The following is a 27197-nucleotide window of genomic DNA, read 5'->3' on the forward strand; positions in this document are numbered from 1 at the left end:
TCAAGTGATTGTGAAGCTAGGAATACGAAAACATAGAAACAAATATTTGAAGAATTTAGCGTATCGCGATAACAACGAATTGTGTCGTTCAGCAAAGTGTGTGTAAATTGGTAAATAACTATTGCAAGCAATCAAGGCAACCCGGCCAAATCTACGCATTTTCGTAAACATATTCGGCGGTGATACAAAGGAGTGCAAAAAACAACAACTTCAGCGTACGAAAAGACAGCGCGAGCCAGAATCAAATATGGCCGTTCGTTCGTCAGCATCCCCACTTCCATCATCGTTGTCGCTGCCTGTTCCAATACTGGGGACAGTCAGGTCATCGATGCAGTAAAAGTTTCCCGGCGGACGGAACCGGAACAGTCCCCAGGGAGAAGGACGGCAAAGGAGAAGCCGCAACGTTATTCAGGTAACTAGAAGAACTTGCATGGAACGGGCTTCTTTCTCTTCCGCCCCGTACGATTTAACAGCCCGTCGATCGGCTGCGTGACATAACAACGTCAATTGTATACGCCACAACGCGAAACGCCAATCGATGGAAAAGCTACTAATGCTAAACAATCCAACACCGTGAACGGCGGTAGCAAAATTCGCAATGTAACTCGTAATCAATGACCGTAACGAACCCTGGAGGATGGTAGCTTACGGAGGAACGGATGTTTTATGGATTATTTAATTTGTTTTTAAATTGTAGCTTGGTTCGTATTCGATTATGTACAGATGGGGACACGGATTTACTCAAGATATTTGCTCTTCCATTTTAGAACTACTCGGAAAAATGCATTACCGCCGTAAAGCCATCGATGTAGCGCAGCTAAGTAATAGTTGGTTGCCCTCCGAAAGCGTTCCGACGAGGTCACGTGGCCAAGCGAGCTACTTTTAGAACTCCCCCCCCCCCCCGCTGATCATCGTGCCCGTATCAATTGCCGCGGGTGGCAATGGGTGATGTGGTGAGCTGCCCTGTTCAAACAAACTCGGCAACTGTAATGCGATAGCACACGGAGTACCTTTTTATGTCGCCACAGCTAAAAGCCCTCCATATCGCGGCATGCCCATCAATACGTTGACGAAGTTCTGCGCTTTGTAGGCCACCGAAGAACTTGCGCTTGGGAAGGTTTTACGTGTGTCACGTGTGTTTGGATTTATTTCCCTTTCACGGCGGTCATGGTTGGAAAAACTAGATCATTTGTAGACCTTTGCCACTTACATTAATGGTAGAAGAAGGCATGTATTATCATTATGATGGCGTACCCGATTGCAGTTAGCAATACATACAATATATGGTAAATATAACTGCTGTTGTAGTTGAAATGATCAACTATTTGAAGGGGAGAATGCATCGGCCCTTGTTATCTTCAACCACTAACTTGCTATTTGGTCGCTGAAGATGAATATCTAAAATCCACAATTTTTGTTTTAAAAGAGGAAGAAATAGATGTTAGATTCATATAACATCATTGCATTGTTCCGGTCTAGCTAGAAATAAACAACATCAACCCACCTTTTATCACGCAAGCGGCGCTTCTACGATTGATATCGCGATATCATTATTTAGATTTTGTTATGTAAATTAACTCTGCTGTTAAATTTCCAAAAATCGATTATTTCTGAATCCGCGTATCTCGAGAACTGCCTGTACTTTTCTCGATCGACGGGGAAGTTAGTGTTTAAACGTTGCACACCATTCGGCGGTTTTCGAGCAAAATGGCTGTCTAGGTGTTACCTTTTCCGTGGATGCTCTACTGGTACTATAAATTTGGTAGTTTTCCAAGAATTTTTTTTCGCCCAACCAACGGGAAAATTAGCGTTCAAACAGTAATTTAAAAAAATTTAAAAATTCATGAGTAAACGTTTATCCACCACAACTTAATGACAACAAAGACGAGATTTAGTTGGTTAGTCTTTTCTTTACTTTATTTGACTATGGATGGTGTATTTATTTCCTCAATGCTTAAACCTAAAACCATCTTGATTCTAGCACGCAACGAATCATGAAGTATTTCTCAATCTTTTTCTTAGTCACCGTCGAGCTGGCTGGAGACGATAATAGCATAACTTGGGTTTGCTTTCGTGTTACCCCTTGACTAGTTGAATTCTTATTGGGTTGGGCTTATTCGCCCGAGATAATTCTCCAGCCTCTCGCCAGCCTTATTACAACCCATCAGAAAGTTACCTGAGACTCTACTCCAAGAACATTGACAATTGTAAGGACTTTAACTATGCAATACAATAACAATTTCAATGACGTATTTTTCCCAAAGCTTATAAAATAACGCCACCAATGTCCGGCAACTGGTTGGAAATTGATAAACCAGCTGAAAGCAGGTTCCAGATGGTGCCTACAGCTGATAAACACTGGCTATATACGGTTCATGCTTCAAACTCCCGGATCCGAACCATAACAAGAAACATCCGCAAGACACGCATGATGGGCTATCTCCCGTTCAGCGTTTACTTTCGACTTGCAATACTAAAGCAACACACAGCTAGCGCTTACTAACGCACTCTCCTTGTGCGCACATATAAGCAAGCGCTTTGCCAATTTCTTCCGCATACACGGCGAAGCGCTTCCCATTGGTGTTGGTGGTACAATCCACGTTGCGCCGGGTGACACGCTTGTTGACCTGCGTACGCAGTAAATAATCCGACACAGCAGTTGTGCGGTGGGTATTGGGTTGCGAGAGATGAGATGAACGGCGAAATGGTCGAGCAATTATAGCACGAGTAAGCGATGTTCGTGTTCGCTCTAGAAGCAAAAGATTTCGCAACAAACGACCATTTGGTAGCAAATAGAAGGTAAATTTTATGGAAATTGTAAACTGCTTCCTTCTGTTGATAGCTCGCAATGATGCTCAAGCATATGAATTACTTTAAAAGCAAGATGCAAAAGACACACGTAAGGAATTTGAGCGTTTTGAGTTGTCACTCATATGATAAACAATACTCTACAAGTAATTAAACTTCTTAAATACTCAAGGATATTATGAATTTCAAGTAAGGCTCTAATTTCTCCAAGGTCAAAGTGTTAAGAATTTTTTTCAATAACTTGCTTGTTATGCATGTAACGCATCGTAGATTGTACCATATTTGAACTTGTTGATATCTCCAATTGATGTTTCCAAATATTGTTCAATAAACAACCCACTCTTGGATCTTTTTATGCAACTGGAATGCGTGCGAATTGGGCTGTTTCTGTCTGTTCCCTACACGACTGCCTGTCTGCTACAGTATGATAATGGTAAAGGACAAACACTTAACATGTGATCTCCTGGGATAAGCAGAGGAATTTGTCGTCAACAGACGCATGGGTGATAATTGAAGAAATTTGTAACCGCTTCCACACCTGCTAATGTGAATTGTTGATGTGTTTTGTTTGCGTTGCCGTAGCAGAATCATCTGGAGTGTGTGTTTGTGAGTGTTAGCAAGTAAAAATGTATCAATGATCTTTTCAAAAGCCCTCTTCGGACACTTGTCACTGAGTGGAAGTGGAAACACTTGTTCAATTACAACATTGGAGAGGGTTTTTGAACGCGGAAAGCCATTCCGGCTCGTAACGCGTTCCTATCACTTTAATGCAGAACATTGTCCGAATGGGTGTACAAGTGTGTCCGCTGTCTGTTACTGTGTGCCAAATTTAATTAGCTTCAAGGACGCGCTGGTGTTTTGCCTCGCTCCCAGAAATAATAACAAACAATTCTAGTTCGTGTAAGATTATTTCCCAATGCCTTAACCAACTACCGACGGTTTAGACTTCGTAAGCTTAATTTGCATTTTTGGCGTGCAGTGTGTGTTTTACGTGCGTCAACTTTTGCAGGGTTCTTTGCGTGGAAATTGAAGGCAACAAAGAGAAGGTTCGTTGCGAGGGAAGGTTCATTCATGCGGCATGTTACGCATTTTACCGACAAAAAACAAAAAAAAAATCGTTAATCCGTCATTGGTTCAGAAGTTCAATCGATAGTGTTGTATTATGGCTACTGTAATTAATGAGCTCTGACGTCAGATAGGTTACGTGACTACTTTAGTGGGCTAATTTTGGGCTAAAAATGATGGATGATACAGCTTATCAGGTGATATAGGTTTATGAGACGGGACTTATGAGACTTTTCTGGATTTCAATTTAAAATTGAATATAAATTAGTATATGCACCTTCTGCGGCACACAGCTGAAGGCGTTTGACATCCAATAAATTCCTACAGATGGGATCGTCACTATATCTAGACATAGTGTTATCGAATTTCATACATAAAAGTCTATGTTTCGCACATTTAGTCATCTATTTTATGCCGAGCAACAGACTTGAGTGTAATTTTAAAATGTTTCAACCAACTGAAATAAGCTGTAATAACACAAATGGGGGCCAGATTGGATTAGACACAAGATTGTGGTAACAGGTGGGCTGATAATTGTTTGGCCTAACACATTTATCGCGCTAGAAGATTTTTATCCATATCATATTTCGTTTGTACCAACCTTCAAACAAGTTCTGTCCAAATTTGACAGCACTCGGGCCACAACCTAATGAGCTAGAACATTTTGTGTGACGCAACTTTTGTGTTTTGAGTAATCATGGAAAAGAAGGAATTTCGCGTGATGATAAAATATTAGTTTTTGAAGGGGAAACATATAGTTAAAGCCAAAAATTGACTTGATGAAGAGTCTTTGGACACTGCTCTACCAAAATCAACCATCAGATATTGGTATGCTAAATTTAAAAGTGGTAAAATGAGCCCTAAGGACGGTGAACACAGTGGAAGCCCAAAAGAGGTGGTTACAGAATAAAACATTAAAAAAAATTACAAAATTATTAAGAACACCCATAATGTGAAGCTGATCGAGATAGCTGACACCCTAAAGATGTCTAAGGAACGTGTTGGACATATCGTTCACCAGTATTTGGATATGAGATAGCCCTGTGCAAAATGACTGCCGCGCGAGCTCACATTTGACCGAAAACAACAACGAGTTGATGATTCGGAGCAGAGTTTGGAGCTGTTTAAGCGAATTAAATCCGAGTTTTTGCGTCAGTATGTTACTGTGGATGAGTGTTGACTTCTCCACTTCACTCCAAAGTCCAATAGACAGTCATCCGAGTGGACTGGACGCGATGAACTTGCTCCAAAGCGGGGGAAAACGCAACAATCAGCTGGCAAGGTTATGGCGTCAATTTTTTTGGGATTTGCGAGGAATAATCTTCATCGACCATTTTGAGAAAGGAAAGACCATTAATAGCGACTACTATATCAAATTATAGGAGCGTTTGAAGGACGAAATCGTCAAAAAACGGCCACATTTGAAGAAAAAAAGTTTTGTTTCTTCAAGAAAACGCATCGTGCCACAATTCAGTGAAAACAATGGCAAAAATTAAAGAATTAGGCCACGAAATGCTTCGCCACCCACCGTATTTCGTAGATCTGGCTCTCAGTGACTAACTCCATTTCTCAGATCCCAAAAGGATGTCCTCTGAGAAGAAATTTTCGTCGGATTAAGAGGTGTTCGCCAAAACAAACACGTTTTTTGAGGCAAGGGACAAATATTACTACAAAAAGGGTATCGAAAAATTGAAAGACCGCCAAAATCGGTGTATCGCCCTTGAAGGGACGTATATTGAATACAAAAAAATAATTTGGCCAAAAAAAAGTGTTTTACTGTCATAGGCCAAACAATTATCAGCCCACCTGTTATATGCGTAGCGGCGCCAGTCTTCACAAAAACACATTGCATTGCATTGAAAATACAGAAATATTTTTTGCGGAACAAATTGATTTAAAAAAGACGAAATTTTTCGGACATAAGACCCTTTTTATTTAGTCAAATCGTTGTTCAACCACACACTGTTTTTCATCCTACTGTAAATTAGATACGCTTTTCGTCACCGTTGAGAAGTGAAAAAATAGGCGAAAAATGATAATAAAAGCGAGTCCGGCATTTTTCCAACCTGTTTTAGTGAGTTCGAGAATGAATTGCTTAAGGTGGCACACTTGCACCAACTTCCACCAAACGGATAAAATACCTGTTGTAATAAGACCAATATTCATACACACCTGTGTTTCATCTCTTTCCGTTTCATCTTTTTTTTTCTTCGTAGCATAATACATTTTAACGTCCTAGGAAGAATGCCATTTAAATTCCGATGTTTGGGCGGGGAACCGAATTTGCTATGCCTGTAGAAGAATTCCTTCAACTTCTTCAACCACCAACATAACAAAGAACTGTACCGTGTGATGGAGTAGAATACTTTCATGGCTATATTTCCTGTCGAGTGTTTTTTTTTGCTTGGTTTTTCCTACTTTCCCTCTGCCTGCCTGTGTCGGTAACAGTAGCGGAAAAGCTTGTTATGTAATGTTAGGTTGGCTTTCTTTTGGGTTTAGAAGCAGCAGATGCTGTGGCCATATGCCGGTTGAAGTGAATATTTTCAAGGCCGTTTGCCGGCGCATGGTCGCTGATGGTTGCCTTTTCACTAAAGCAATTAAGCTCATAATGAAGACATAGTAGAAGTAATTTTTTTTTAAATTAAAAACGGCAAAAATATGTTCTTCTATAGTGGAAAATTTCATTTAAAAACTTGAGGAATATGTTGTCTAACGGTAACATTTTGGTAAAACGATTAATAACAAGCATGTTAAGCAGATTAACGAAAAAAGGTGCTCAATAATTATTTAATATTATATATAGAAGAAATCTCCATAATCTTTAAGAAACAAATTAAATTAAATTAATAGCACCATCTTTTTTGCAACCATTTAAGCTAACTATTTAGATTTATCTGTAAAACCTCAAAAAGCTTATTCATGATTTATCCACTAACGCTTGTTATGCCGTGCATGTCGCTTATCTCATCATTAATCTAAGCAAAATCAGGCCCAGTTTAATGGTATCAACGGAAAGCAAACAGCATAAACCCGACCGACCGAAATGTTTTCACTTTCCCCTTCAGGGTTAACGGTGTGGGAGAGGCGCACAAAGACGAATGTGGTGGCATCTTCACTTGATTAATCACGGTCTGCAACGGGTTTCATCAAACAAAACAAGCGAAACATCTACGCCCTTCGGTCTTTATGTTTTCTAAACCACAGCAACAAAGCAAAACTACTGCACCACGGCACGAAGTTGGCGCACTGAGTGAGACTTTTATGGGACCAGTGCCGGAAGTCGCCGAGTGTCGGGAAATGCAAGGCTATGCCGATCTGCTGGTGATATTATCAATGGCGAGCGTGATTGCAGCCGTGTGCATTATTGTGTCAATTCTGGGCGTGTGAGTGAAACGCAACGCATCAGTGACTTTGTTTGTCCAGACTACTTGGACGATATTCGAGACGACTACGTTCAATACGGCATGAGAGCTTTTGTTATTCGAAATGTATTTATTTTGCTGTTTGGGATTGAATTGATTGATCTGAAAAGATGCATTCTTTTCGTGGAAGTGTCGTGTTCTTATTGGAACTTTTAAAAAGTTGTTGCATTAATTCTTTCAACTGTTTTGTGAGCATTCAGGTGGATTTTATTCATAGCTTATTTCAGTTTATTCCTCAACGAACGAAAACGAACGCGGCCGGTACTTTTGCCTTTTTTGGGGGTTTGGTCGATTTCAACTTGACATGCAATGGAAAACGTCATATTTGCTAACGAATAACCCCACCCCGGCAAAGGGAGTTTTTTCAGGTGGACCAATAAAAATAAATATACGCGACGAGAGAGAAGCGCACGCTTCTGAGTGTGTTTGTGTGCACCTTTCAACATGGTGAAGCCCCCGCGATGGGGTGTTGTTTATTTTGGTAGTTTGTTTATTTGCCCTTTCTAACACTCTAACTTTACATCTTCGCTCCGCGGTGAGGTGGTGGGAATGTCACCCGTAGCCTTACTTGTACCGTATCGTATATGCCACCCGGATCGACTCATACCGCAATAATAATAAAGCGACGCATCACGTACCGAGCGTAGTCATGTGGTATGTGACGGCGCTGCTACTCCGGTCAAGTGATGCGTTGTACGGCACAAAGTGCGTGTTACAGTTGCGTTACGGTGCCATTTTAATTACGCTCGTGTTGTCGCGCTAAACCGGTGGCGCAGTTGAGCGAGTTTATGAAGTCTAGTCGCTACGGTGCACTGTAGCCGTGGTATTGGACCATTGTTGAACAAGTTTGATGCTGGGTCGTCTAGCTCGCGTTGCGTGTTGAGTCCTGGGGCGAGTAGTTGGCAAAAATAGTTCAACTGCTTAATAAAGATAGTATCGCTTTTTGTCTTCCGCAAGATCCTAGTCAATTGCTCGGTGAAATTGGGTTCGCTCGTTAGTAATCATGACGATGATGATGATGATGAGGCCATTGGCGTTAGCTTAAATTATGCCCGGGGGTATGTTATCACAATTGCTTCTTTCTCTAATTGTGGAGGTTGAATGTTATGAAATGTAAAAGTAGGACGCCACACATTACGTGGTGGCCTTGCACAAAAATGATGGAGCGACACATTATGTTGATATCTCTATGCAAGAATGATAAATGCCCATGGATGTTCTCCAGCTTTACCTCAGTTAGACCATTAGAACATTATTTAGAAACTATATTCAATAATGCTTTTATATTTGTTATTTGCCTTGTGCTGATAACGTTATGGTACAATCAATAACCACTCTAAAGGCCTTTGGCTCTCCCCCGGATGACGAGGTGCGACACTAAAATCTTTAGACGTGACTGTGAATACATGAACGACGGGTGTGGGACCATTTTGCTAAGGTGATGCGAAAGGTTCGAGAATTAACCATACAGTGGCGTAAACAGTGGAATATCTGAATTCACAACATGCACTGAATCAATCTCCGAACATGGTTTGTCCGTTCTTGAAAGGTGTTATTTTTATCATGCTGGTACATTTCGTTCCCTTCTTGCATTGAGCATTGCAGGTATTGGACGAGCGCTATGCATAAGAATATCGGATATATAAATAAAGTGTTTTGTGTTACGAAAAGGTTAAAAATTCTCTGTGCGATACATGCATAATGTACGACAGCAATGTGGTAAAGCACTTAAATGTTATGCTATTTTACATGCTGATAAAATAAATATGTTGCGTCGGTCATTTGCTCACGATAAGGTAGCGAATGAGTCTATTTTCAGTCACCCAACATCCGTAAAAGCTTTCTCGTCAGTGTTATTTTGTTGGTGGTTTGTCATCCTCGTTTTACGGGTCCCTGATGTTGCAAATGAAACGTGACATATTCATATGACCGGAAATGGTAACTGGTATTCTCACAGTTCTTGTAAAATATAGTTTGGAAATATAGCTAAAATAGAACGTAGCCGATTTCCCTGAGCAAGTGGAGGTTAGCAGGAATTTTTATGGTTTTCTAGAATGTATTCCTTTTTTTTTATTCATTTTGGTTCTTGAATTTAAATAAAATATGTCCAGTGCTAGCAAAAACTAATTAGCTTGATGAAACAATATGTTCAAAAGCATTTACGACTGTAATGTGCAACGACATTACGACTGTAATGTCCATATCAATGCATGTCATATTGGTACAGAGTTCCGCACATAATGGTTCTACGAAATGTTTGCACACTAGGTTTAATGTTTTCATATCGTTGCATAAGATCAGTATCAACACAAACGTTAATTAACATGGACAAGTTGTTGATAGCAATGGATCGTAACTGATAACCATCATCATTAATTAGTAACACAAATGAAGATAATGCAATTGTGTTTAGGATAATTAATCTACATGGTTTTCTAATGTTCTGAAATAATATCGGTTGGAAAAAGTAACATTAACTTCGTGCTCTCTAGTCTTGTCTGCGAACATGTAGCTCAGTTTTCTTTCATTTCTTCATTATTTCATTGATGATGATACGTATCATCAATGTGTTTATATTTTCAAGTGTAAAACAGCGAATTGGAAAAAAAACTTGATTTTCCATTACATTCCATTAGTTTATTAGCTATAAAATCTTTTGAAAATGAAAGGGAAAGAGCTCGATGGGAGAAAACAGTGATAATCAAACGTTGTGTGAACAATTTCCTGTCGCTGTTATTGGATACGACGATGCGCTTTCGTCCATTCGTTTTCATGGCCGTACTGTATGATTGTGAAACGCTTGCTGCCAATGTTGTTGCTACCTGAAGCGAAAAGATTTCATCCTGTTCCGCAATTGCACTTGCTTCCAGTGTACATTGCACCGCTACAAGAGTGGTTCTCTTTTTTCGCCTTGCTGTAATACCCGTGTGTGAGCCAGAGGGGAAAATAGCGCTTCCATGGTGGAACCTGCATTCGATTGTGTTTGATGGTAGGTTGGAGCTGCTGCTGCCATTCTAATACACAGTACCGCCAACACGGCGAACCGAAGGGCACGCTTTGCTGACTTTAAACACCCACGCGTCCGGTACCGGTGGCAGTAAGGTGGAGGACGCACAACAGAATCATGCGCACTATCGAATTATGGAGGCGCCTGGTCGTTTACGATAAAAAGGAACGATAGCTTTTCTTGCACGAGCGCTGGAGTGTATCACAAGTGTATGACCATTCCATGTCACTAACACATCCCCGTTACGCTAGCACATTCCAGATCAATCTAAACATCTTTCTGTTGCAAAAAAGACATTGGAAGGCAAACAAAAAAAGTGATACTCGTTTGCGCCGACACGGTGCGGAGGAGTGTTTCAGGCGGCTTTTGTATTTTAAGGGTCATGGTTAAGTGTATTCCCGGTGCTTATGCTCCCTGCTGATTTCAGGAACATTCTACAACGGGCGAATCATAAAATGGGAACAAAAAACATGCTTTTTCATGGTCATGTTTTCGTTTACATCACATCATAGCCCACCGGTAGAGCCAGTTTTGTTGTAGTCGTGCTTACATAGTAAACAATTGCTATTTCATTTTATTTTGCTCTTTTTCGTTTGCTATTTTTAAAGCACATCGCATTGCGTTCGAACGTGTATTTTTTATGCTTCTGGTTGATCAATCATCCCGTAAATGAAACCCTATTGAACAGTGGCGTTGATACCGCACGGAGGGATATAACATTCGCTTTCGAAACCCGATATCAAAGCATAATCACGACTAATGAGTCCCAGCTAATGGTGTTAGCAAATTCGCATCTTATTATTTGATTAGTTTAGCCCTCCACTTAGGTTGATGAGCGGAAAGTATCGGCGTTTTTTGTTTGCCGAGTGAAATAAGAGTAAGTACCGCGGAGCAACCGAAAGGTTTCTCTTTAAGTAAGCGACACTGGCAGCTGCTGAGTGAAAACATGGACAAGAAAAAGCACAGATTGATTCCAGTACCAAAGTTTGAAGATACATTTAATTAAAAACTATCAGGTCTCATAATCAGTACGGCCTTCATCCCCTCGAACTTGCTGTGGACGTGATTTTTTCCAGACGACTAGCCATTATTGAGAGGAAACTTGCAAAAGGTTTTATTTCCTTCAACTGGTCGTTCTAGGTGTATATATAAAGCGACAAAACATTTTCATCTTCTGGATATTGTGCAGGTTCTTTCGCGGAAGTTATTCTTTTGCCGGTTGCATCCAGCTGATGGCGTTACGTGACTCAACGCTCACCATGCAATCTGATTTATATGGGGACGCCTGGTATCTCTGATACAGGAAGGCATCCGTGCTGCCATCTATTGGATGATTTCCGTTCATTATTCTCGATACCTGTTCGTTCCGGTTGGCGGTAATTGAAACGGTGGTTCAGTAGCGCACTGGGAAATATTTATTTTAATTGAATATATTTGCGTGGAAATTAATTGCCTAATGCCGATTTGATATAATTCACAAGCAAGAGTACAAATTAGGAAAATTCTTCCATTCCATTCGTGTATCGTCCCACGTTTTTCCGCATAATTAAGTGTATGGCGCTCAAGTTTTGATTGTAACAGACATCTAAAGAACCATGTACACGTAATTCTAAAAGGAAGTAGAATTATTTTATTTTTACTCTGGTGACTTTTTCTTTCTCTTTAGAGTTGTACATCGGTTACAATTGTGCCACTACTGATTCTCATATCAGTCCTTGTGACATTTACGTGACATTTAAGTGACATATGCCATCGAAAGTATTTTGAAATAAGAACATACACGTGTAGAAAGTTCTTGATTTGATAATATTCTTTTTGGTAATTTGTTATCCCGATGTTCTCGATCGTTTTTAAACACAGTTGACTAATACTAGACTAATTACATAAAACTGTGCAAGTCTATAACACATGACCTTTATGTGTTACGTGCTTATTGGCATAATGGCTTTATTGATTGTAAAATGTGAACACATCACTGAAGGACTTCATGATGTTTTCATGCATATGTTAGTAGTTTTTGTAGATACTGAGCTGTTTCTTGAGGTCCAATTTCAAATTTTAAATCAAATATAAGTAATATGATGTGACAAATGCCAAACTTTGCCACAACTCACGAACGTTCTGTCTGCGACTATTCATGTGCAAGGTTTAATGACGTGTGATAAAAAAAAAGTCCAGCGTATTCCCGTAAGGAATGGCATTTATTGAATTGTTTATTACATAGAAGATTGACGAAATGTTTACAGTCCACCGCCATTACCGTATCCGACCGATGCGAAAGGATGGTGCGTAATTCGTTGGAATTATCAATATGGAATGTCTGTATGACACAAAAACAATATTTGAAGGGAAAATACATCATCATCAGGCATTCGGAACTCGGGAGGCATTTCTCCGCATTTCGATGTAGTGATTTGTCTCGGTTCAATATTTATAATGCACACACCGCCCACCATTGGCATTAATTTATTTATTGCTCCATGCCAGAACTCCCATTATCCGGGGTGTTCGAGGTTGATCTAAACGCTAGGAGCAACACGCTGTGTTGATGCTCTCCAGGAGTTGCTAAATGACAAATTGAATTCTACTCAAATCAAATAAATGCACATACGCTACTGCCCACAGAACCATTAATGATCCAATCGTGTGCGTTTTCATACGATTTAGGTGATTGTTTTGCTCTATTTTCCGACTCTATCTCTTACTCTCTCTCTCTCTCCCTCTTTCTCTCTCTCTCTCTCTCTCTCTCTACAACCGCAGTAACAAATTAAGTGTCTGCTACGTGTCATAGTGTCTATATGGGTCTCTAAACGAACCGCAAAGTGTGATAACTTCACACCGAGAGCGCCGTGCACACATCGCCCTCGTGTGATCTTTTTCACCTTCGCTTGACTTTGTCCTGCGGCAAAATAGGCATGCCAAAAATCGATCGATCTCCTTTTCTGCCTGTCGCATACGGATCCGGTCCGTTGAACCCTGAAAGAATACGACTAGGGGCTAGAACACCCCTTCCCAACATTCACACCAGCACACTTGGGCGCGATGTCATCAGTTGGTCGGAACCTTTAACGGTGGGAGGAAAAGTAAAATAAAGATGCTAACGAAGTGGAACTCGGTGATTTTCCTGTAGCGAAAGGACTCCGGAACAAATCCACCCGGAAGGCTCGGATCGTATCCATTACCATCTGTTCGCTCTGTTTCGTTCGCTCCACCGTCACAGCCGTGGGAATCGAATGTTTTACGAAATAGTCTCGGTTTGTGTGGTAAATTGAAATTCATTGCTTTCTCTGCCACTGTTGCCGCCGGGTAGTAGTGCCCATGTTGCCATTGTTGACAATTTAAATGTCTCGAGCGCTAGCTCTGGACGATTGCTGGCAATGACGTTCGGGAGCTGGAATTTTATTAACCACGATCGGGGCGATGTGACAGATGAACCAATTATTATGCCAACCATAAAATTGACACTAACCGGGCGTGATAAGAATGGTGTTTTATTTGATTTTGGTTTTACCAACGGGTAGCCGGAACGTTTGCTGCTACATTGTTGACACAGTTGGGCAATATTTGTTGGGGGGTTTGTGAAAGTATAGTAATCCATATATTTGGATGTAGATAAATACAGTTTTCTTGCTATTCTACTCCGAAATCCGAGTTACGTTGTGATTATCAAAACTTGTTGTATATTTTATGACACAGTCGAAATGTATGGTTGGAAAAATAAACAAATAATTGTGGTGAGACTAGCGCGGAACTACCGCAGCAATGTCTAATGTCTGCATTAAGCATGCTTCCAACTTCTAAATGGCTCCAAATTTAGCTACATATTACAGCACCGTGGGATTTGTGAAAGAGTGAAGCTATTTAAATTTGCCAACATATCCTTCAATCTCAACTAGAATGCTAATGCAACGTGTGGAGATGGAGAATCGTTATAGCCATCCGCCACCATGCCCTCTGCGATTTGGAGTGAACCGCAAAACTCTAAACGTAAAAATGCTTCGCTGCTTTTTGAGTGGAACGTGAGGACCTATGTGTGTCAGGCTTGAATACTAATGTGTTGAATCTTTTTCTGTGGCACGATTGCCGCGGGTGTGGGCTTTTTTCCGCAGTTCTATTTGTTGTGGCAAACAACGTTTTATGTGCGTGCGTCGGGAAAAACAAATCCATTTTGTTTTGCTCCACGTTGCATGTGACGAAAATTGTGTTTTGTTTAGACGTTTAGGACATTGCTTGCAGGAAAGAAAAGTGTGCGTGAGTTGTATTCCTAAAAATATCGGTAATCTTTCGTGAGTTGGGAGATGGCTGTTGCGTATATCTAAAATGTCGACTTAACTTCACCGCGCAGAATATTTAAACGCGTTTTAAAAGTATAAGTAAATCAATAAACTATTCCCTACGGTTTGGATCTAATGATTCTGTTTATTACATTGTTTCTTTGCAGGCAGAGTTTAAAAGATGCCTCAATGGTTTCTGGTAGTTCAATGGAATCAACGACTTTCGAGTAATCATCTGCACGACAGCGATTCCTACTGCAAACTATTGCCACCACAGTCAAGATGCATCTGCATACGCAAGTCGTCTTGATATTAACCCAGCTGTTCCTCATTGTACGCGTGACGGATCAGACAAAATGTGCCCTAACGTCCTCGTACGGTACCGTCTCGGTGAGCTATTTCGCGACGTTACCGTCCGCGCTGGAAACGGACGCGGAAGACATAGACGTCGATGCCGACGTTGGTCGCCACCGGATCGATCTGACGCCGCTGGTGCCGACGGCGGACTCGCCGTCTCAATCCGACTACCCAACCTACAATGATGACACCGAAGATGTAAATAGCTTTCTGAAGGTGCTGAGCTGTTCCGATACGAGCTTGCGGGCGGTGAACGAGGAGTACCTGCGGCCGGTCGACTCGTACAAGGGCATCCTGCTGGAGCGGGTCCCGGTCCAGAGCGTGGCCGCGGACCATTTGGCGCTAAAGAACGAAAACTACCTGGAGATAGTGCGCTGGCGCAACAGCAACGTGACCGAGCAGCAGGTGGCCTTGACATTTGCCCGGGACGAGCGGAAGTTCAGCAACCTGCTGATACTAGACCTAAGCGCAAACTTACTTAGCACGATAAGGAGAGACCATTTTAGCAGACTGGAGCGGCTGAAGCTGCTGCAGCTATCCGCGAATCAATTACACAATCTTCCGAGTGATATTTTCAATGATCTGTCAAGCCTGGTCGAGCTGGACCTGCACGGCAATCGGCTGGGTGAGCTACCGCTGCACCTGTTCCGGCCGCTCGGCAAGCTGCGGGTGCTGAATCTCGCGAACAATACGATCCATGATCTTCCGCGGAACAGTTTCGCCGGGCTGGGCAACCTGACAGAGCTGCATCTCGCGCACAACCGGCTGTACGTGGTACCGTTCCAGGTGTTCAAAGAGCTGCGTTCGCTCGAAGTGCTCGACCTGTCGAGCAACATGCTCGTCTCGTTTCTGGACAACTTTTTCCTGCTCAACAAGCAGCTGCGTGTGCTGCGGCTGAACGGTAACATTATCGAAAAGATCTCCAAGAACGCGCTGTACGGGTTGCGGCGGCTGCAGTCGCTCGATCTATCCGGTAACAAGCTGGTTTTTATCGATCGGAACGCGTTCGATACGCTGGACGAGCTTCGCTACCTAAATGTAAATCAAAACCAAATCTACATCCTGCCGTCGACCGTGTTCTCGGCGCTCCGGTCACTCCGTTCGCTGGATCTGAGCAACAACCTGATGCGTTCGCTGCCGAACTCGATCTTCGCAAACCAGCGCGGCCTGGTCCGGCTACACCTGGACGCGACCAACCTGGAATCGCTCAGCAACTGGGTGTCGCGCAACAATCACACGGTGAACAAGGAAATTCTGCGTAACCTCCGCTATTTATCCATACGTAACAACACCCGACTGAAGGAGATCGAAGCGTGCGTGTTCCGCAATGTGCCGAACCTGGAAACGCTACTCCTGTCGAACAATAGACTGACAAGCCTGCCGAAGGAAATTGGCGAGCTGCGAAGGCTGCGCTACCTGGACGTTGGCAGCAACGACATCATGTACATCCCGGAGCAAATACGCACACTGCACGAGCTGCAGTACGCTAACTTCCTCGACAACGATTACGGTTGTGATTGCCACATGTACTGGATACTGAGCTGGATCGATGAACTGCAGGCGGAGAACAACACGCAGAAAATCTACGACCTGTTGCGCCTGTCCGAGCTGAAGTGCCGCAACGGGTATCCAGGTGATATTGTGCGCGTTCTGCAGCATATCAGCTGTTTCAAGCCGGAGCTGTTGCAAGCGTCCGAAAGCAGAATGCACCTGCTCAAGTCCGACGCCGTGCTGGAGTGTGTATTTACCGGGAATCCACCGCCTGACATAATCTGGATAACGCCCAAAAACGAGATATTGCGCCACAGCCAGGAGCAGGATCAAAAATCGCTATTGTTTGAGTCGGATGACGATGCTGGCCATGGTGGTGGCAATCGGAAGTATCAGCAAGCGGTCGAATTTCAAATGCTTACGATGGACAACGTGACGGGCGATGGGCTTCACGAAGGGATAACGCTGCTTGAGAATGGATTTCTGAGGATTCACAACATTTCCAGGCGCGATAGTGGACTGTACACGTGCTATGCTATTAATATCATGGGCAATGCCACGGCTGATATTCGGTAAGTCATTTGTTCCCGTTCTTTTGAATTATTAGTAGAGTTTGCAAGCAATAATGTGGAAATTAATGTAATTTGATTGGTTATATAAAAACACCGTTATTAATGAAATTCAAGAAACATTCTTTTCTGATAATTATTTCTCAAGTTTCTCCAATATATTTTCTATAATTTCTTATACATGAAACTAGTTGTTGGGTCAATCTGATGGAATTTCATGAAAATAAATCAATTTCAATCTCTATTCCTCTATTCTCTATTGATGAATCCATTAGATTTTTGGATCGTCAAGCTTCACGAATCCACAAAGAATCCCTCTTACTTGACTTAATTAGCGTTCCGATGAGATTTTGAACCTTTCCTATCGTGTTAACACCGACGTTACGCTACCTACACACAATCGGCAGCCTCAATGATTCCTCCAAGATTAATGAATCTGTCTGGAAGTGAACTTCTATGAAATCCTGAAATAAGAATTTTTGTACACTGTAATAAGTTTTACAATGTACAATAAACACAATATTTTGAAATACTCATCTTGAGGATTCATGACTCTGTTGAGCATCGACTCCTGAGTAAAAATTGAGTAAAATATGATTGACTCTTCCCAAATATTAAGCACAACACAAATTCAGATTCATTTAACGCAACTTTTCACAAAACTTGAATTTCTAAAACTAATTTGCCGTTTCCGAAGTTCTTTTATATAATATCCAATTCACTTTTCCAAGGCCCCATCAGCGGATGGAAATCGATTATGGCTTTGCAGTGTTTCTTCGCATTCTCTGCTCTTCCACTTGTACTCTGCGTGTCGTACTTCAGATATGTGGAACGCTTGCAAGAATTTTATCGATAGTCTGCACTCCCAATTTGACTTTGATTTTTGCAATCGTGAAAATGAATAATTTATATCTACTACCGCGCACAGGGGCGAATGAAAAGGAGGTTGATTCATTATATGCTATCGTGTTCGCATACCGGGTATGCATGTTACACGGTTTGGGTCATGAAGAAGCTTAAGAAGGATGGTGATTTGTGGCCTTGGCATGGTGTTTTTGTGTGTGTTCGATAATTGTAATAAATCGCCTTTTCTCTCTTCCTCTCTTCCACATGTAAACGTCGATGTCACTCTGTACGTTGGATGCTATTTTTAGTCTCTACATCGATCCAATCGTGTTCTATCGTGTCAAGATAGGTAGCATCATTACCGGTGCAATCTCGGCAGCCGCTTTCCTTGCACTGACGCTGATCTTCCAAGGCATTCGGCGCATTTTCATACGCTTCCGCATCATCGATCTTATCTGTCAGAACTGTTGCAGTTACTGTTACAAAAACGACAAAACATCCTCGAAGGCGCGCCAGATCTACGCCATGCTCGATAACATCGAACACTACAAGAGCCAGCAGCTGGAGCGCTTACGCGACAACTACACGCAACAGGTCCGTACAGATGGCGAAATTTGCGAAAGGAATCTTTCTTTATTTATAGGTTTGTTACGCTTTCCGTTTTGCAGGTGCATCGCATTAAGGACAACTGCGCGCAGCAGGTTGACTGGATACAGGGCAGCTACTCGACGCAAGCGAAACATCTGCGAGAAATTCGTGACATTGGAACACACCATCTGACTACACTGCGCGATCAGTACTACGATCAGGTAAGTGGGCTATTTGTTGTAAATTGTTACTTGGAAAACGGGAGGGAGCGAATAGTCGTATCCATCTTATTGCGAGGGCTAGCAACTGCATCATTAGTTTCTACCGAATGCTTTTCACGCTTATTACGTATTCCGCACACAGGTACGCCGTGTACGTGACTATTCCACCGGTCAGCTGACCTGGGTACGGGAAAACTACGTGTTCCAGCGTAACAAGATCCGAAAGTTCAGCGCCCACCAGGCGCTTCGATTGCGCGAAGGTTACAAGTACCAACAGCAAACGCTCAACAAGGTGCTGGAAAATTTGCCCAGTTTCTACTTCGAGAACTGCCGTGGTCGCAACGAAGAAGATGAAGATTTCGATGGTGAGTGTTTAGCGCGAAGGAACCATATACCGTCCACCACAGAGCTGTGTGTACCACCAAAGTTCTGGTGTGATGGTATCTCTTGCTCGAAAGAGCAGAAGCTAAAAGTTGAAGATTTTACGTTGTTTGGTAGCTTGTATTGTAATAAGCGCTTTTTACTAGCCCCGTAGCCCGTAGCTAGCGCACTACACACAGTGCCTCGTAGATAGAATTTGTCAGTAACATTATTGTGCCCATTTATTAACCTTTATCCATTCCGACACGCTTACCATGTCCCATTCGCGCTGAATGGAATGGTTGTTCTTTTGTTTTTCTCGTTTTCGTTTCTTTTTTCTTTTAACACTGCAACTGTGTGTGTACATCCTCTCGGCTCAATATTGGTTGACTACTGGTGGTCGACTGACAACCATGTTGTAATGCTCGGTTCTGTTTGTTGGACTGCTGCGATATCCGATGTGTCGGACAAAAAACATACCAAAGAATCACACTACGATCTGGGAAGAAATCAACAAATCACCAAGTTCTAGAATTACTTCCTTATTCAACATTTTTAACTTGGTGCTATTATGTTATGAAACTACCCAAAAAGTAACTTCGCAGAGTCGTCGCTCTCGTTGGTTGATTAAGCAGTAATCAATAATACAGTAAACACTAGAAAACACACGCCAGGAAAAACTTTACAATGAAAAGATACCACCCGAGCGAGGGGACCGCAATTTTGTTTACGATTAAACCAGTGAGCACACAAATCCGACCGATAGCAGCAGCACAACCCAAATGCGACCCGCAGCATGTACGCGCGAACAATACTTCCCACGAATCAACGTATCGGATCCGTCCACAACCACGTTCTAATAAGTCTGCTGTTTGCTGGCTTATGGATTACTATAAAGTAAAGCCCCCCGTTTGGCAGATGTTTCATGGTAACGTACGACGATAATATTTATCCTACAATTCATTTCTAAACTATCATGTTGCATCTTTATATTTTTCGGGTCTTCAATTACTCTGGATGCATAGTCTTTCGAAGCTGGAGATGTTTGTTAATGTTTGGCTGTGTGTTTGTGTGTGTGTGTCCAGTGACCATACCTTCTTGTGTATAATTATCAAATCATCTAACAAACACGCCGGTGATGTGCTTTTGCCACTTTGTGTGGTCCAGGTCGAAGCGCATGATGGGGATAGGAACTGTAAGATATGTCAGTATCGCTTAAAACCTGTGATGAGTCACAAATTATCTATAATCGTCGTGTTTTAGATGCTCATACGCAAAATCGATCTGCTACATTGTTCAATTACTTGTGATGTATGAATCATGTATCATGAATCATGCTTTTCTAACCAATGCTTTCATCTTTAATCAATCGTTGCTAACATCCCTACTACCGGGTCCGTGTTTCCATGTGGTTCGTACAATACATTCGACTCATTTGCAAGCGGGTAGCCGAGGTGCAGCTGTGAAATATGTTTCGCTTTTGCTTCATTCATGCCGTACTTCTCAGCTATTACGATATATTACGGTTACACCAATCGCAGGAAAAACGACATACGGTTGTGACGGGCCATTAGTTTACGTTTTGATACCAGTAGAATGTATGTCCTTTTCGTGCGATTTACCAAGCTGTACCCAGCACCGGAAAGGAAACGTTTTCTCGCAGGTAGCCGTACCGTACGCTAGTACGCCCGTTATAAGCACATGTCCCATAGCTTGTATGAAAAGTTTTCCCGAGCCAATTTCTCCCTCGTGCCCCGTGTACTGTCGCACTTTTCGACGGGTACTTGAAAGGCGCAATAAACAGCTCGATTACGAAAACAGAAACCATTAACCTTGACCTCCCCACGTTCCTGTCTCACAAACTGTGCAGCAACAATGGTGGTCGTGAACATCAAGCAACGTTCCAGTCGTACTAGTACGTCCTGTTTATACTCTCTCTCCGCTGTTGCTCAACCACCCATTTCATGTTGCCACAAGGATAATAAAGAAAATTCAACGGGTTAAAGCTTACATGCCGAACCAGTTGCAGCTGTTATGAGGTGGGTGGTATTAGTTCACCCGCGCACCTCACTTCTATTTCCTCATTTCTCTGTTGGCAATCAATATAGCGCTCTGCACAACCAGGTTTCTGGTTGCGTTACACTTCAATGCTCACTGGCTAGCACACTCAGCAAGGAACGGAAAAATCCTTGAACTTCTCACCGTCACTGACACAACCACTATAACCAGCTGATCTATCACCTGAAGGATAGTCGTCCCCGGGCAAAACTCTGGGACGGTTGTTTTTATTTCTTTTCTTTTCTTATAGCATGAGTTATTCAGTGCGCATAATGTATTGTTCAATTAGTGTACATGTTTTCTTTAGTTGCATTCGTTGCGTAGTTCGAGATTTATTTTTATTTATGTAATATTTTATAAGAACCGTAACTGTGATTTTTTCTTGTTCAGGGATATGTATAAAACATCCTAAAATGTGACAAGTGCATAGAGATACTCTTTTGTACAGGGAGCTTTTTAACTTACGTTTTTCTTTTAATGACTATATAGTTACCAATTTGGCTTTGGAATTGCCTGTGAAATTACTATCCAATATAAACTCCAATATCTAATAACAGTACAAGGTTTATGTCTCGTATGATTTTGTTTTCTTTGAATTTATATATACATTTTTCAAGAGCACTGGATGTGCTAGAAAGACCTCATAAGTTGATAAATATCGTTCCATGTTTACATAATTTAGTATAAAAGGTGTCCCAAATAAAATACTTGCAACAGGGTTAAAAGAAAAAGATAATCGAATATTACCTATTGCGTATTTTCTTTTGAAAATCTGAGTAGAAGAGTTTCTAGCGTAGTACTGTTTACAATGTTTTCTGACCTATGCCAAATTTATCGAAAAAAATGACGTCACCTTAAAAACAACGTCGTGAAAAGAGTTTGTGCACGAACACGAACTCCCTTTTTTCCCTTGGAAAATCGTCTCAGCATCAACTGCTGACGAAGCCTTATTGACACATCATGAATCCGAGGCTACTTTTATTCGCCTCCGAGCATAAATTTGACGAACTGTAGGAATTAAGGTGACAGAATTCTACAAAATTTGCTTAGAAATACATGATTTGGCAAACGAGCTGGTAAACGGGAGTCCAGATCTACCTCAAGGAGTCAAATTGAGAACCCACCGAGAAATACTGGGCTATTGTAAAGCTGGCAGTAGGACACCCTTTATTCACTATTCCTTATCTTCTTACGGGGGTTAAAAACTGCCAAATACACAAAAAAATTTCATGAATGTTGAAAAAAACAAGACAATTTTATCCAATAAATTTTGACGCATCATTTATAATATAAATAATTGAGCACGCCAATAACCGATTTCTTTGCTAGTTGCATGTGGAACCAACGAGCTCCATTGGGCATGTTTACTTACCATTGTAATAGTACTCCTGAGCTATGCTAGTATAATGGTGGTGGCTGTCATAAAAAATACTTCAACGTAAGATATTGGAAAGGTAGGAGAAGTAATCTCTACTGGTGTTAGCAAACATGTAAATTAAATCATTTCATCAGCCTCCTCCTATTCTCCATAGCCCAGTCGCTGCAGAAGAGTGTTCGGTGCAAGTAATCCAACGGCTTACATACGATGATATTGTGGTGTAGTGCATAATTAAGTCCAGACGCTAATAGTATCTGTTGTTATCTTCTCTCTCTCACTCTCTATTGTCTGCTTCTCTGTAATACGCAGGATTCGAAGTTTATCTGAAGGCAAAGATCGAGAAGCTGTCGCAGATGGAAGGCAACGAAAATCCTCCAACGAAGGTGTTAAGTTCAGACTACGCGCTGAAGTATCTCGAAAACTTCTCCACCAAGAGCGTCGACGAGAGCAAAGCGTCGGTGTACTTCACGCCGAACGATGATGATCATGCCAGCCCGGAACCGCAGATTTCTCCCATCCACATCAATTACATTAACGGGCGGCACGCACTGGAGGATGGTGAAGATGACGAGGAGGGTATGACGGCCAGCAAGCTGCCCTTCGGCGCGGCATTGATGGCCGCCGGAGATACACCGAAATCGTTTAAATCCATCATCGGTGGTAGTGGCTCGATCGGTGGAGCCGACATTCCGTTGAAATCGATCATCAAACCAACCACAAGGTTTATGTACGATAAGCATCTCGGCAAATATCGCCTCTGCCATCAGCAACCGAACCGTTTGAGTGGTGGTTATGCGAACGATGACGATCTGCCCGTACCCGACCTTGGTGGCGGAATACTCGGAAGCCCTCTGCTGATGGATGTCGGTGCGGTGAATGGTGCCGGGTACGATGGTGCTACGTCACTGCACTACAACGACGGACTGGACGGAGACTCTGCCGACGACGATCATCACAACTACAGCCTTAAGAACAATCGGAAACATCGACGCAAGAGGAAAATTTTGCTCGGTTGCAAGGCTGCACCGCTGAACGGCAACAACGGTAGCGGTGGCGGTTCGGGAAGTGGTGGATCCGGTTCAGCCAGTGCCTGCGAGTATGAGACTCTGCTTATGAAAAACTTAAGCCACGATCCGCGCGAATCACACTACAAAATCATACACATCAACAAGCTGAATAATGGTGTGAGCAATAGCAGCTACTTCGGTGGTATGCTGAGTTCGGCGCCGTCGTGTGGTAGCGGCTGGATGGCCGGACGTGCCGTTAGCCGCAGACACCATCACCGACCGACGGCAGTTATGTCAGCGGCGGCAGCGGCAGCTGTTACCACGTCGTCACTCGCCGGAGACAACGATTATCACTATTCGCTGGAGGACATGATACAGGACAGCAATCAGAAGATACGGCAGTTGATCTATGACTCGAAGATTGATATTATGAATGAGGTGATCAATACGGGAGCTACTGTTGGTGGAGAAACGAGACGGACGTCGGGTGGACGCGGGCGAAACAGTGCCAGCGGTGGGAACAATAGCAAGAGCATCAACAATATCGATGGCGCAGGTAGTACTAGTGGAGGCGTCGCAAATGGTGGCGGTGGTCCGGCAGGAGCACAGAGTATGGTGGGTTTACCGCACGGTGGCAACATTCCGGTGAACGATGAGTATGATCTGTGTTGTAGCAGTAGCAGCAGCAGTCGTAACAACAGTTGCAGCACCAGCACCAATGCAAGTCGCGACAGCTACAAGAAACCGCATCGTACAGCTGACACGATGGTAACGCTTGGTCGCGCGGCAGGCTCATCGTCCGGATCACCACCGACCGGTGCACCGACCACAGTGTCTCTCGCAATGGCACAGAGCGGATGTGGTGGGGCTGGAGGTGGCGCAGGATCTAACAATCACCATCCGGTGAAGAAGATCCACAAGCTTCATTTCGATTCCAGCACCAATCGTATCCAGCAGAGTACTAGCCTTCCGGAGATCTACTTCGATACGTTACCGCCACGCACAGTTTCGCCGGTTACTTCGGGCCGAATGAACGGGACGACCTCGATGGCGGAACCGGCCCCGGGGACGATTTCCCCCAACCAGACCGGTTCAACCATTTCGTCCACATTTTCCAGCGCGTCCGGTTCAGTCGGTGGCGGAAAACTGGAGGAACCCCCGTTGGTGGGTGGTCCACTGGTACAACAGCAGCCAGCTAAAGTGCACGGTGGTAAACATGTGATTTTAGCAGTAGAAAACAAGGAAAGTGCCACCGGTGGTAGTAGTGTTGAGGCGCCGCTACCGAACAAAAGCTGGCAGTCGTCGACTGAACCGAATGGCGGAACAGGTTGTGGCAGCTCATCAAAGTCCTCGTCTCCATCATCGGTATCATCGTCCGTGTCCCCATCACCACCAGCGTCGCCTATCGAGTCAAATATCAATGCTAATGATAATAGTAGTATTTGTAGCAGTACGAAATGCAAGCATTAGTGGTAGGAAATGATTGTAGGAGCGCACTCAGGAGCGCCGAGCATTAGTTCGAAATGTGGATGTATGTTTGTATGTACGCGCATCACACGCTCACACTATTTCATATCGCATCCAAGCAAGCTACGGAAATAGGGGGTAGTAGCGTAACGCATTTCAGATGGAAGATTTGAATATTCCTATCAAAAACAAACATTCTCCCAAACCGTACCAAACAATGTGGGTCGCTTAAAGCGAAGGACCGGCCTTAAAGGAGACCCCATTTGGCAACCGAAATTGAAAGGGTACGAGGGTACACAATAGAAACTCCCAATCTCCAAGGCCGATTCAGAATGTCATACGGAAGGAGAAGGATCCGTTTGCTTGGATGGACCTTAAAAAAATCGAACATACCACTCAATCCCCTCTCAATGAGATCACACATTATTGCTTTGCAGCATATGGGGATTGTGTTTGTTCAGTGAACAAGATCCGTGGCGTGCATGTGTGTGTGTTAGTGAGAAGAAAAAAATGAAACAAAAGAGAGCGCTTTTATAAACAAACGGATCACATATTTTCAAGATGGCGTGCATCACTAAAAACAAAGAACAGAATTTAAATGCACATATATCCAGACAACAAAAAAGGGGAAGAAACAATGCTTCCTTAAAAAAAAACAAGAATGTATTGTTGTGCTCCTAACCCCCCTCCCACTCAATGCCCACACAGCTACATGCAAATGCGACTGCGTGAAAGTGAAAGATAATACTATCATTATTACTATGATTATGATTCTATACATATACATACCTATATATACATACATAAATATAAATATACATCTATATCTCTGTTTATAATAAACTAGGAAAAGAAGGGTTAAAAAATGGCACACGACGGGGGTTAGATGCGTGCTGAACGTGATAGAATTTCAAATGGGATCTGGGTTTAACAAAATATTAGATTACAAATTACACACTTTTCCTTGTGCGGACGAGATGGGAACGTTACACTGGGTAAGGTTGATATGCAAAAAAAAAACAGGGAACGCCGGAGAGTAAGAAAGCTGTGCGCAGAGAGAGGTGGAAAAGTGGGAAAAGCGAATGAGGGAAAAGGGAAAAAAGTCAAAAGGATTAAGACAAGGCAGAAAGGCAGATATGTATTAAATCTTTTCATATTAATTAGAACTCATTTTATCACTTACCAGGTGGACAAATGCAGATAAAAGGAAAACAAAACAGAGGTGAAGAAATGAAGCAAATTACTAGACAAACACCCACACACAAATTGAAATTCATATTCACCAAACTATCAGGAATGATGATGCGCTCGCGTGTATACTTTAACTATTTAACTCTTCCTTTGTTTCACAAGGTTAGAGTTGAAAAACAGAAGAAAGAAAGAAACGAATGTGCAAGCAAAATCTGTGCAGGGACACTGAAATGAGAAAATTTAACAATTCTTATTGAAATTAATTTTACAAACGGATGCTATAAACAGAATCCTCTAAAACGCCCCTGGCACACCCCCAGGCGGGTTGGCTAAACAACAAAATGCAAAACGAAAAGAAAACATTTGTTACAAAAAAGAGAAGTTTTAGAAGCGGACGAAACATTAATGTTGCTAAATAGTTCATTAATAAAGTAATAACAGAGAGCACACAGAGAACAGAGGAAAAGAATAAGGAAACAAACAAACAAACAAAACAGATAGCGAAAAAAGCACACTAAATCAAGTGATGGTAAATTGTTGAACTACGGAAAGCAAAAACATACGGATAACTAAACGAGTAACACAAAATGGAAATGTTAAGAAACACACGCATCAGAATTTGCACTGTTGATGAGACTAGCATATGACCGTTACTAACTACCATTACTACTACTACCACACTACCAAAAACTACTTCACTGACTGTGTGAAAATATGTTGGAATATTATCATTACTGCTGCTGATTTGATGAACGCGCAAGGACATTCTTAATTCCTGGCTGGAAAAACGGAAACAAGCGTGGGTGAAAGGAAAAAAAAACAAAATGGCAAAATGATGGACAATTAAATAAAGCGTAAATTACGACGGTATCAAAATGCTGGAAAATTACAAACAAGTGCAAAAGCAAACATCCATCTTATACACACACACACATAGACCGGAAGAAAATTCGCAAGAAACTACAAAACGGAAAAAACCAGATGAATAAATTAAAACTACAATTATGAAACGGATGTAAATGCTGGTAGTGGACGTGTAGCAGAAGAAATGAAAAAATGGAACAGCATATATCACAACATTCGAATAA

The 27197-nt window shown here is 42.3% G+C and overlaps 1 protein-coding gene across 1 annotated transcript; it reads left to right on the forward strand.

The window, feature by feature from the left end:
- Nucleotides 1–26968, forward strand: LOC128305242 (uncharacterized). Its single transcript, XM_053042608.1, has 6 exons — nt 1–412; nt 14744–16996; nt 18148–18433; nt 18508–18648; nt 18791–19013; nt 22754–26968. The coding sequence occupies exons 2-6, from the start codon at nt 14859–14861 to the stop codon at nt 24919–24921; spliced, it is 4956 nt and encodes a 1651-aa protein (XP_052898568.1). The 5' UTR covers nt 1–412; nt 14744–14858; the 3' UTR covers nt 24922–26968.
- The last annotated feature ends 229 nt before the right edge of the window (nt 26969–27197 follow it).

This window comes from Anopheles moucheti, chromosome 3 (assembly GCF_943734755.1).
Source record: "Anopheles moucheti chromosome 3, idAnoMoucSN_F20_07, whole genome shotgun sequence".
Lineage (NCBI taxonomy): Eukaryota > Metazoa > Arthropoda > Insecta > Diptera > Culicidae > Anopheles > Anopheles moucheti.

Excerpts from the sequence above, each read along its gene's own strand:
- LOC128305242 (XM_053042608.1), top strand. The coding sequence starts at position 14,859 with ATGCATCTGCATACGCAAGTCGTCTTGATATTAACCCAGCTGTTCCTC. Across the intron at positions 18,434-18,507 it reads GCGACAACTACACGCAACAG|GTGCATCGCATTAAGGACAA; the intron begins GTCCGTACAGAT and ends TCCGTTTTGCAG. Across the intron at positions 19,014-22,753 it reads AGAAGATGAAGATTTCGATG|GATTCGAAGTTTATCTGAAG; the intron begins GTGAGTGTTTAG and ends TGTAATACGCAG.